General features: G+C 40.8%; 1 protein-coding gene across 1 annotated transcript; it reads left to right on the forward strand.

The window, feature by feature from the left end:
- The first annotated feature begins 292 nt into the window (after positions 1-292).
- On the forward strand, positions 293-12,840 carry fmnl1a (formin-like 1a). Its single transcript, XM_018702192.2, has 25 exons — positions 293-923; positions 3,996-4,079; positions 4,473-4,559; positions 4,649-4,722; positions 5,494-5,577; positions 5,672-5,815; positions 6,667-6,775; positions 6,998-7,074; positions 7,167-7,260; positions 7,632-7,706; positions 7,814-7,924; positions 8,377-8,526; positions 8,625-8,726; positions 9,361-9,964; positions 10,060-10,184; positions 10,315-10,520; positions 10,619-10,853; positions 10,945-11,013; positions 11,098-11,178; positions 11,267-11,396; positions 11,489-11,652; positions 11,734-11,835; positions 11,930-12,025; positions 12,188-12,302; positions 12,435-12,840. The coding sequence occupies exons 1-25, from the start codon at positions 738-740 to the stop codon at positions 12,497-12,499; spliced, it is 3,369 nt and encodes a 1,122-aa protein (XP_018557708.1). The 5' UTR covers positions 293-737; the 3' UTR covers positions 12,500-12,840.
- Positions 12,841-13,092: the final 252 nt, after the last annotated feature.

The raw sequence follows: 13,092 nt of genomic DNA on the forward strand, positions 1-13,092 counted from the left end.
GTAGACTCATGGTAAAGTGGGAGAAAGTTTCCTGTGCTTCATTTTACATCTTCATTTGTATGGTTAGTATGTGTTTCCTCAACCCTGGACACTCTTTCTGCTTTCTTTAATCTCTGTACTACCTTATCTTACTCATCATCCACCTACTGCATACACGGTAGGCTACGCCTAACGGTTACCGTGTTTATCTTCCACTCTGTCCTCCACCCCAGGTTCTGTTGCTATCATGCACAGGAAGTTACTCTTCTGCTTTTGTGCTTCTGCGGTTTCTGTCTGTGTTACATAGTGTGTCACGCTCCCCTCTCCTTCCTCTCACACACGCAGCTCGCTTGAACTAACCTCACCAGAGCAGTTCTCGGTCAAGTAGTGTAGAGAAAAGTGAGCTGACACATCAGTGGGTCTTTTCTTAGAGCCCAACAGGCTCAAACAAGGCTTGTTACCTTATTCTCAAAGGTACTTGTTAACAGAGACAGCGACAGGTTGATGGGAGGACAGACATGAGGACAAACTACCTTCTTTCATCACACACCCTGTCCTCAGGACCAAGGCAGAGGCAGTAGGCCAGTGGCTAGATGTTCTTCTCACTGAAGACCCAAAGACTTGGTTTGCTTTAGGCCTGCTTGCTCTAGTGATTTGGAGTGACCACTTTTTGTCACTCTGTCTTCGGAATACACTGATTTCTCAGGAGAAGGGGTTTGTGTACAGCTTTCCTCCTGGATTACTTGTGGAGATTAGTGATGGGGAATGCGGCTGCAGGGGGCTTGGAGCAGGAACCGACTGAGGGGCGAGAGGCCAGGAACTCAGTCGGGGCGGCTTCGGGAGTGAGTGACCACACACCAGCCTTACCGAAGAAGCAGCCTGCTCCCCCCAAACTGCCTATGCCCCCAGAGGAGGAGCTGGAGGAGCGCTTCAACGTGGTGCTGGTGAGTGGCAGAACAAGATACTAGAAGGCCCACACCCTTAATGCACATGAAAACACTGAGATTATGTACTTGGTGTGTTACAAGGATAAGAGAATTATCCAGGAGTCACAGAAATAACAAACCACATCCAATTTATCATCTGTACTTTAAAGTTGTGATAAGTAGCAAGTATTCTGAGTCCTGATTTGAACATTTTTGCTGTCTGACTCACTGGTGCTGCAAAAATCAATTTTAACTGAATAGAACTGACTAAATATGACATCTGCCTTTTCCCATTTGAAGTCTCACAATCTTTTAGAATATCTAAATCTAGAAGCCAATTTTTCTGGTGGTTACAGAGAGCAGAACTTTACAAAAATAACGTGCTCTAGCAAAGAGTAATCTGTCATTTTGCCCAATCGTATTTGCACAAAGGTCATCAGTAATTGCTCCATTCAAAGCAGGGATGCCACAATAAACACAATGTTATCAGCGAGTTGCCAGATTCATCAAAGTACTTCTATCCTTCACTGTTTGATTTTTTTGAAAATGTCAGACTAGGAATAGGGCTATTGGTGCACACACAGGCAGCTGGCCCCAAGGGGAAGTTGAGCAACACATTTACATGAGAGAGACCATAAGACCGGAAAGCAACTGTTTCACCATTCTTTCAACAGTCTTACAACAAATTGGAAAGCATAAAGATCTGCAATAAATATTTTTATAAATATTTAAGAATCCGTGGCATCATAAAGCATAAAACAAGTTGTTTAGCATCAGGAACAATGAAACACTTAAATCAGGTTACCTTTGTTACATATCTGTGGTGAAAAAACAAAAAAACTAAAATCTAGTTTATTACAGAAGAATTCTAGTTAAAGATCTGGTTTTTGTGTCTTAGGCTTGTCTAAATCATGTCAATGAGCATAAAAAGCCCCAAGTGAACTACAGAGCAACATAACTGTAAACTGTGATGTCATGCTGACCTAGTCCACCCTGTCACATCAACACAGAGTTCAACTCTGTCAACCTCTACACCTTGTCTTAGGTTTTAAACCTAATTGAGCCTCATTTACCCCATGATTAAATGCTCTCTGCTCTCTGGTGAAACAACAAGAACAACAACAACAAAAACATTCCCTTTCATTTTTTATGACACTGCATTTAAGACACAAGTGAAACAAAAGTTCACATAAACAGATTAACAGCAGTCATGTTTCCACCATGGATTATAGTAATTATCCACTAGACCAAGAAGGCTATTTGTTTGTAATTTGTTTAACCACATGCTTTTATAAAGAAAACAAGCAAGATTTTTTTCCAGTGACATTTGTGGCGTTTGTTGTAACTAAAATGAAAAAAGGCAAATAGGTTTTTATCTGGTAATGCCTTAACAATTACTTGCAAAAGTAGCACATACATTTCTAAAATGCCAACATCTACCCACATATTCACTCAAAATTCTGTAACTTTACCTCAAAATTACCAATACAAGTTGACAGTTTATGAATTATTAAAGGGCTATCTAGTAGAGTAACAAACATTTTATTAGTAGATATAGTAGGTATGAATAAATTATATAACAGTTTTTTGTATGTGTGGCTATTTTACACAAGTTGCAAAACTTCTTCTGAGAATGCAAATGTCATAATGTTTGAAGACAAGAGAAGTGTGGCTTTAGGGTTAACTCTTTCACAATATCTGTATGACATATTCAACTTAACTTGCAAACTGAACAAAGATGGCCTGTGCCATTTCAGGCATTTTATGAAAGTATGACCTCACTTCCTCTTCTGGCAAAATACTTCCAATCTAAATTTCAGGCAAATGTCATTCTGTGTTTTTCTTAAGTGTGAGAATTCATGTGTTAACGAAAAATAACTAAGTCTATGAGGAAATGATAAGTGGACTTTCTTCTTCATTTCTACATTGTTCTTAAACTTAAGGAAATTATGCTTGTGAATACAAGTGAGGGTATACACAAAAAGAACCTTTTTCAAGATATTTGGCAAGTTTTGTACCACAAAACCCACAATAAAACCCCTCCCTTGCCCCACCAAGAATGAAGCTCGAGCTCCCCGGCAACAAAGCAGCAGGGCCATTTCCGTTTTTGCTTCTCTTTTTTTTTAATAAGGTGTGAAGAAGAAACTACAAACCATTGCTTGAATGTACACACTGGTAGATTTAAGGGCAACTCCCAGTGTGAGATGAAATGATTAGCCTAGCCAGTAAATCATCACTGGAGTCTTCAGATCAGGTGCATAAGCAGTGTTAGGGATGGTAGGTAAATACTGAATTTGGGCTCATTAAACCATTCAGTTCTTAGGCCATTTGAATAGAGGAATAACCTTTACATCAAGAATGAAACATTTCACTGTAGGTTGAGGGATGATAACTCAAATTGAAACTGTCTGGGTACTAATATGTCAACTCCTTTTATGTTTGAGTCAATCTGTTCCAATGAGTTACAAAGGTGGGGGGATTCTTCATCTGCGTAAAATTCTCCATACAGTTAAGATAAATGCTTAATCTTAGTTGAAAGTCAAAATTTATACAACTGCAATAGTTTGAAATTTAAATTGTGATGATATCACTTTTTCAAATATTTGGTGTGGGTTTTCTTAGTTTTATATATGCCATCTTTATCATTATTAATGATCCTTTACTTGAGTGGTTAAAGGTCAAATGTGACATTTCATAATCACATGAACGAACACTCTAAGATTAGCTGATTGTCATGTTATGAAAATACTGTATTCTGAGGTACATGGTACCCACTGACAACCATCAATACATATATGTAAACACTGAGTCATCTGTGCTTCCGGCACGTTGTCAACGCCCTTTTTTCTCTATACTGAAAGTGCATTTGTGGTTTCTAAGATTTTAATATTGTTGCATGAGCGGGAAAGATGAAGAAACAACCACCTCATCAGTGATACTTAGGTACTGAATGACAGTGGAGGTGTTAAGGTGAATTGCATGACGAAGATGAAGTATATGGTTTCAGAATCATACTGCTGAGTGTAAATTAACCCTCATTACTAAGATTCTTTAAGTTGAAACAACCTGTCTATTCTTTCCCTCTTTCAGAGCCACATGAACTTGCCCCCAGATAAACTGAAGCTACTGAGTCAATATGATAATGAGAAGAAGTGGGAATTAGTCTGTGATCAGGTAAGAGCTTTTTTTAATATTTTTTTTCAATGAGGCAGTTTCACAATTCCACCTCAACAAATGTGTAATCAAACTGAGAAGGAGCCTAGGACTGATTCCTTCACCGGGACTGAGTTGACACAAAGTACATAAACACCCAAAGTGGATATGTGGTAAAGAACAGAGTGCACTGTCAAAACTGTACAGCACAGTTTCTGTGGTGGCGAGTGATGGAGGCGTTGGCATGGAAACAGAGAGCGGTTTGTGTCTGTTGTATTTACGCAAGCAATAATAACTACAGTTGCCGTCGCACTGGTAAATGTCTCCAGTCTAGTTATTGTTTCTCGGTTGTTACTAAAATAAACTGTCAAAGGCAACTTTTGTCTCAGTCCTCTGTGAATGTTTCTTCCCCAGGAGCGTTTCCAGGTGAAGAGTCCCCCATCCACATACCTGTCCAAGATCAAGAGCTTTTACCAGGATCAAGGAGGGGTGTCTCGCAGGGTCAGTGTGAAGCATCATCCTCCTTTTCACATTTGACACATATTTAGTTTTCAATGGTGTCTTGACTCTTAAATCTTGTACTTCTTTAGCTGAAGAAAAGGATCCAAGATGCAACTCAGGTCCTTAAAAATTTGGAGATATCACTTCGCACCAATCACATTGGGTAAGCTTGCTGAGTTATTTTTTATGTGTAATGTGATTTTGAGTCATTTTTGTTCTACCCTGTAGCAGCTTTTATTCTTTTATTCAAGAATAACGTCTTTTTTTTCAATTTGATTTTTTTTTTAGCTTGAGATATTATTTAAAGGTGCCCATTGGAATTTTCTTGTTAAGACTTCTTTTTTTGCATTCATTATTTTGTGTCAGTATCAGTGGAACAAGATGTGAAACCAGTGACAGATAGGTGTTTCACACTGCCCATGTGCTACCTCATGTGCATGTGTATTTTTGTGTGTGGACGTTACAAACAATATGAGCGCTCCATAGGGCTACTAAAGTCAAACAGGGTACCTTTAAGACAGGTGTTAAAGAAATTAGGTTTTCACTTATTATTGTTATTATTATTATCAATGGTCAGTTTGAGCTTTAAGGTGAGACTTCAGCTGAACACCAGTCACTGTTTTCACAAGCCACAACATAGTCAAGAGTCATAGTCAGAAAATGGCTCCGTAATAGCAGTTAGACAGTATCGACGATCTAAAGTTTCATCATCGGCTACTGGTCCAACTAAAGTTGCCACAGGAAAATCTCTGAGTGTATTGAACTGAGCAAAAGTGTGTTTTATTGCTTATGAATTCAACATTTCACTGATAAGAACAAGATTAGTGTTATTTCTTTTGTCAAAAGTTACAAAAGTTATTGCTTTAAGTCCAATCCCAGTGCAGAATCTATGACATGTAATTCAAAATATTTCTCCATCAACGTCTTTTTGTAGATGGGCCCAGGAGTTCCTCAATGAGCAAAATAATGGTTTGGATGTTCTGGTGGAATACCTGTCCCACGCACAAAGTGACGCCTCGTAAGTACCAGCAGAGTGTGAAAACAGCCTCAGGACCTGATGTCGCTCTTATTTGTCACCATGGATGTTTATTTTGTATCTCTGTCCTTTGTAGGTTTGAGGTGGAAAGTGTTGAAAATGGCGGCACCATGTCTGACAGAGGAAAGCCCGCAGAGAGGTCGATGGAAGATTTGACCAAGAGCTCCAGTAGCTCTCATTCACATGGGATGACCAGAGCTGCTCGTGCGCTGACTGTAAGGTGAGAAGCTCTGGACAAGAAAGACTTTTAACAGCATCTACGAGAAAAAGATTTCTAGACACTGATATGATCATGTATCCGGTGCATGCCAATTCCTATTAAAGAGGAACTTTCAGCTCATACAGTTGTACATACTGTATAGTCAGAAAATAGAATCATTCAGGGAAGAAGTGGTGTGATAGTGGTGTTGTAGTGCCACAGAGGTAACTAGATGCCAGTCTGTCACACTGAGCCTCATCTTTTTCTGTCTGCAAATCAATTGTTGTTTATTTTGCATATGTAGGTCCAGATCCTCAAATCTTTCATGAATACAAATGCTCTCATAAATAGTGACAGCCCTGATTGATTAACCAACCACAGCGTGTAAAATATGAAACAAACAATGCAGTGGATTAAATTCCTCTTTAACTTAATCAATATGTCATCATTATTAATTGTGTACAACTCTGTTTATTTCATATCTTATTGATGCTAGACATCACTTCCTCTTTAAAATGAGACATCCCAACCATGACGAACACCTCAATTTCCCACACTCTATTTCATTCACATCTTTTGCTCATTTGTTGAGTATTTAATTCTTCAGTATTCCTTCCACCTGATAACAAATATTTGCTGTCAGACAGACACAGTGGATTTCTAAATTGAAACACTGCCGGAAGTTGTGTTATAATTAGCAAACAACTGCTAACAACATGCTCGAAACAGTTTTCTATCTATCTATCTTTTTCTCTATCTTTTTTTTTTTCTGTCTATCTGTTTCTGAGCCTCAACTTCAAACCATCTACACATACAATAACATCTCTTAAAGTATCAATTCATGTGTCCATATGCTTGTTATTCCTCTACAGAATAAGCTCCACTCTGGGGAACAAAATACATAAAAAGTCCCATTCATCCAACCAGAGAGATGATGTACATGTGTGCATAATGTGCCTGCGAGCCATCATGAACTACCAGGTAGAGTTTTAACATCCTCTCCTCTTACAAAAGAAAAATTTGTTCTTAAAGTTCTTCTTCTGAAGAACTTTTGCTGAAAAAAAGAAAATCACAAATTTGATTTTAATATTTTGCAGGGAAGTTTTTTTTTCTTTCTCAAACCAAACATAAGCACTTTTCCTGGATCTTTAAACATATCATCTCTCTAGAGAGCAGCTGTTTATATTTTCCTTCTGCTTTCAGTCTGGTTTTAACCAGGTGATGACTCACCCGCGCTGTGTGAACGAGATCACCCTCAGTCTCAACAGCAGGAATCCCAGGTGAGTGCTTTTGTGTGTTGAGAAAAAGTGTGTGTACTATCTGTCTGTCTGTATCCACATCTGTCATTATCATTCTCCTCTCACTGCCACAGGACCAAAGCCCTTGTGCTGGAGTTGCTGGCTGCCGTGTGTCTCGTCAGAGGAGGACATGACATCATTCTCTCTGCTTTTGACAACTTCAAAGAGGTGAATTGAGTTTTTCTTAGTATTTCACCATAATGTGATGGTCTCATTTGACTTTTGTTCAGTCAGTCATACTATTTTTTTCAGACATCCCCTCTTTCATTACTCATCTTGTGACTAACACAGTCCACGTCTCACATGCACTATAGTCATAATTTTAGCACATGTAGAGCAGTCATGTTTGTCCCTCTAATGCTAAATGTGAGTATAGCGCAGAGCTAAGAATATAACTGTATGTAGACTGAGATAGGCTACCACATGTATCAGATCAAACTTGTCAGAAAGGGACTTTTTTTTGTACTTATGCTCCCCATACGCCCCCATGTGGGCAACAATTAAAATGCATGTTCAGATAAGATAATATTTTTTCTCAGGTGAGCAAAGAAAGGAACCGCTTTGAGAAGCTGATGGAGTACTTCATCAATGATGACAGCAACATTGACTTCATGGTAGGTCTACAAATGTGCAGCATTCACCCTGGCTGTGTTTCACAAATAAATGGACTGTTAAGTTGTAGATGCACTTGTGATTTAACCATCATTGCATCTGTTTCTAGGTGGCTTGCATGCAGTTCATAAACATTGTGGTCCATTCAGTGGAGAACATGAACTTCCGTGTCCATCTACAGTACGAGTTCACTCACCTTGGATTAGACAAGTATCTAGAGGTGAGTATATATAAAACGTCAGCATCAGTATAAACCATGTTTTACCCATAACACCAAAAAAATTAAAGCTGCTATATTTATCCAGCTGGTCAGTTCTAATGACCATTCTCTTCCTCATTTAGTAGGATGTTTCTGCTGCATGCTTATCACATTTCCCTTTACTTTTTTGCTGAATACACACATAATACACAATAACTTCCCTATTCAGCCCCTATCCCATTGTAAAACACTATTACAACCATATTCTGTGTGTAGTACCAGCTGCTTATAGTTAGTAACTGTCAAGTTACAAGAGCACTAAGTTGCAGAATACCAACTGTCATATTGCAGTTAAGTCTTTCTTTATCACAAACTATGTACATTATTACAGCCACAAATACCATACTTATTATCATACCGAAACTTAAGTTACCGTGTATAATGCATCGTTTTTGTTTGTGTTTGTGTGTTAGCGTCTGAAGGAAACAGAGAGTGAGAAGCTGCAGGTCCAGATCCAGGCCTACCTGGACAATGTGTTAGATGTAGGAGCCCTGCTGGAGGATGCTGAGAACAGAGGGGGGGTTCTGGAGCATGTGGACGAACTGCAGGAACACAATGTACAGGTCAGCCACAAAATAAAGAAAAAGAGGAATCTCAGTGAAAAAAAAGTGATTTTGATGTTGTGATGTTAAGGCAACCTTGTGTGTGTGTTGTGTTGCAGCTGAGTGCCCGGCTTCAAGATATTGAGAATCAGATGACAGGGCGAATATCTGAACTTGAGACTCAGCTCATGCAGGCGACCAAGGAGACCGAGCTGCTCAAAGTAAGTGCTGCTCCATGACATGTACAATGTTTAACAAGATTAATTAGCCAAGGAAGGTGAGCCATCTGCACAGTGATTAGTTATAATGAGATCAAAAGACCAGCAGACCACTTTATGTTAATAATCTTAATATGAAAGTGAAAATCTAATTATCTTCAACATGTTAGTGGCATGGCTCAGTGGATGGCAATGTCAGTCTGTTGGTTGGACAGTCCACCGCCTTGGTCCAGACTGAAATATCTCCACAGCTGTCTGATGGATTGATATGAAATGCTGAGTGGACATCTATGGTTCCAAGAGGATGAATCCAAATTACCTTAGTGTCTAGACAAGCATTGGATGGTTTGCTGTGAGATTTTGTACACACATTCATGTCCCCTCCAGGATGCATTTTAAAAACTTGGGTGATCCTTTCACTTTTCATCTAGCATCACCACAAGGTCCAATACTCTGGTTCATGACCAAATTCCAAAATTAATGGCATTTTTGTCAGCCTCAGTTGTATGCTGTGTTTTGTGCTATTTAGCAAACGTTGGCATGCACTAAAATGAGATGGTTAACATGCTAACATCGTCTCCTTTAAAGCCTGCAGACAGACTGTGCACTATAAGTTTTTTGTGTTTTTATCTTACAGGAAAGCCTGCGAGAATCCTGTTCCCAGGTTAGTGCTTTGCAGCAGAGAGAAAGAGAGCGGGAGCTGGACAGGGAGAGGGAGAAGGACAGGGAGCGCCTGAGCACCTCTGCCCCTCAGACCACCTCAGAGCTGGAGCAGAAGATCCAGGAGCTGCAGGACAAGGGGCTAATCCGACTGGGGCGGAGTGCCTCAGGAGGTCTGGACATCCAGGTTGTTCCTGTCACGGTGGTCGAATACATCCAAACTCCGGCCCTGGCCTCAGCCACTCCACCTAGCGCTCCAAGCCCTGCTGATTCAGCCCCCCCAGCATCTAGCCCCGCTGCCTCTGCCCCTCCCCCACCTCCTCCCCCTCCGCCCCCACCTCCTGGTGGTCCAGGGGGGATTGCCTCTTCAAATATTGTGCCCCCACCTCCCCCTCCACCTCCTCCTCCTGCCGGAGGAGGCCCACCACCTCCTCCTCCCCTACCTGGTGCTGGACCCCCACCTCCTCCTCCCCCACCTGGTGCTGGACCCCCACCTCCGCCTCCCCCACCTGGTGCTGGGCCCCCACCTCCGCCTGGTTTTGGACCCCCGCCACCTCCTGGAGCTGCAAACACTCAGTCTGGTGAGGGGTTTGACAAGAATCTGAAAAGTGCTACAAATCAAATCAGTAAAGTTCTGATTTGTTTAATCAGTTGTCTTCTTTTTTGGTTTCTTCAGGGCTTAAGAGCAAGCAGCCCATTCAGACCAAGTACAGGATGCCATTGTTAAACTGGCAGCCCTTAAAACCAAACCAGGTGACAGGCACCGTCTTCACTGAGTTAGATGACGAACAGGTCTTATCGGTAAGAATATTCATCTTCCATTTTCCAACTTGTACTGTCCAGAGTATCCTTAGAGAAAACCGCAGTTTCTTATGAGCATACTTTTTTTTTTATCTTCACTCTCTCTGCTCCCTCATTCTGTCTACATCAGGAGTTGAACATGGAGATGTTTGAGGAACAGTTCAAGACTAGGGCCCAGGGTAATCCAACAGACCTATCCAATGTGAAGAAAAAGAAGGTGGCCCAGAAGGCCCCCAGCAAGACATCCTTGATTGATGCCAACAAGGCCAAGAACCTTGCCATCACTCTACGCAAGGGAGGAATGAACCCATCCAAAATCTGCACCGCCATAGAGACGTACGTGCTTCTGTTTCATTGTGGACCTTTTCTCAAGCATCCTCTTTAGGACTCTTTTTCTTATATACTAACTGATGTGTCAATACTGTTTTGCACAGGTATGACCAGGAGTCTTTGTCCATAGACTTCCTGGAATTGCTCGAGCCCTTCATACCATCAGACTTTGAGATGAAGCTGCTGCTTAACTATGAGAAGGATGGCCGCCCATTGGACGCGCTAACTGACGAGGACCAGTTTATATTACGCTTTGGGAAGATTCCTCGTTTGACTCAGCGAATCAACACTCTCACTTTCATGGGCAACTTCCCGGACACTGTCAAACGCCTGCAGCCGGTCAGTTTGTCAAATGCACTGTAGCTTGGGTTGGAAGAGACCAAGGTTTTAACCAGATGTATGATTGATTTTGTTTTTACTTCATCAACAGCAACTGGACACCATCATTGCTGCGTCCATGTCCATCAAGTCTTCAACCAAACTGAAAAAGATCTTAGAGGTAAGTAAAATACAATACAACAAATCTTGGTGTGGCCTCCAAATGTATGATTTTAAATAAGTCATCTCACGTGTTTCCCTTTAGATTGTTCTCGCCTTCGGTAACTATATGAACAGCAGTAAGAGAGGTGCAGCGTATGGTTTTCGGCTGCAGAGTCTGGACCTTGTAAGTAGCTTTTGTTTGTAGATTTACTCTCTCACTTTAAGAAAACCTCCATAACCAAATCAACTTTGTCCATATCTTTACTTCTCAGCTGTTGGAGACCAAATCTACAGACCGCTCACAGACGCTACTTAACTTCATCACTAGTATCATCCAGGAAAAATACCCAGACTTGGCCAACTTCCACACCGAGCTACGCTTTGTGGACAAGGCCGCGCTTGGTACATGCACACACACACTCAGGCTGTCCAGTTCTGGAGCATGTTATATAAATCAGGCATGGTGCTTAAGCTCTTATCTCTTTCTTTGCCAGTATCCCTGGATGGCATTCTTCAGGATATTCGTGCATTAGAACGAGGGATGGAAATGACTAAAAAGGAGTTCCTGGTGCAGGATGACAGCCTGGTGTTAAAGGAATTTGTCAAAAAGAACAGTGAGCAGCTGGAATCTCTGGTCAAAGACAGCAAGACAGCACAGGTTAGCCTGCAGTTCATATCAAATTCACACAACTCTGAACAACATCTTACCAAATTCTAATACATATACATTCACTTATAGGAGGCTTACGGCTCTGTGGTGGAGTATTTCGGAGAGAACCCGAAAACCACGCAGCCTTCCATGTTCTTCCCAATGTTTGGGCGTTTCATAAAGGCCTACAAGGTGAGGATGTTTGCTTGTTTTTTTTTTTTCTGATACTTATCCATCACAGCGTGTTGCAATGAATGTTAACCGTTTTTCCCTGAACTGAGCACAGACAGCACAGCAAGAGATTCAGCAGAAAAAGAAGATGGAGAGTGAGAGCAGTGAGGAAAAAGAGACATCATCTCCCAACAAAGCTGGGGCACAAAAGGTAAGAGATTTAAGGTTCAGTGTAAAGAAATTAAGTACCATAGATTTGTATTGACTGGTAATCCTTACCTATATAGGCCATACAGCAAAAACCATCACATGAAACAGAAATTTGTGACTATAGCCCATACCACTCTTTTATTTTTTTTTTAACTTTTACCAGGGGCCAATGATGCCTAAAATGCCCCAGATGGACCTGATAGCAGAGCTGAAGAAGAGGCAGGTTAAACCGCAGGTGCGCGAAGGGAAGGACGGTGCTCTGGAGGATATCATCACAGGTGCGTTAACATGATGCTTTCCAGAGACACATGGGGGATATTTTAGTACTGCGTGTCCTGCATGATTTGATATTTAAATTCCAGTTAAAATTCTGCTTTCATCTCAATAAGCCTGTCCTTGCTTTTCCTCAGATTTGAGAAACACACCATACAGGCGGACAGATGGTCGACGGCCAGCCCAGCGCCAGGACACTTGAGCCACTTCTGGTCCAAGGCTTCTTTACTTCCCAAATGTAACTGGAATCACAGTCAAGCATACAGACAAAACAACAATTTTTTAAGCGTTCTGTATATACAGTATATCAAAATATATAATTAGCCATATGGCATTGTGTATTTTTGCCAAGATTTTAGTGTGAATTTGTTCTGTAAATAGATTTAAGCTGGAACTATTTGATATTTTTAATGAAACAGTCCATGAATTTGATTCCAAATCTTGCTAAAAACATTGTAATTATTTCAGTGGTGCCTTATGTCTACCTATTACATAAAAAAAACCCATGACTTCATTTTAAAATAAACCTATTTTTTAACCACTGTTTCTGTACTAGTATTTTCTTTACAAAATCAGAGCTCTGACCTGACACATTTTCTGATGCTAAAGATGCAATCATTTCCTGACCAAAAAGACTTAAAGCAAGTCAGTATAAAGCAAGATCAGACGTCGCCACTGTACAAGAGAGCTGCACTTTATTGGACACACAATCACAGCAAGTTATGTACAAAAGAAGGCAGGTTCAACTGCCAACTGTCTTCTCACAGGAAAAACACACACATTTCTCACAGAATA

The sequence above is a fragment of the Lates calcarifer genome, linkage group LG11 (genome assembly GCF_001640805.2).
Source record: "Lates calcarifer isolate ASB-BC8 linkage group LG11, TLL_Latcal_v3, whole genome shotgun sequence".
Classification (NCBI taxonomy): Eukaryota; Metazoa; Chordata; class Actinopteri; family Centropomidae; genus Lates; species Lates calcarifer.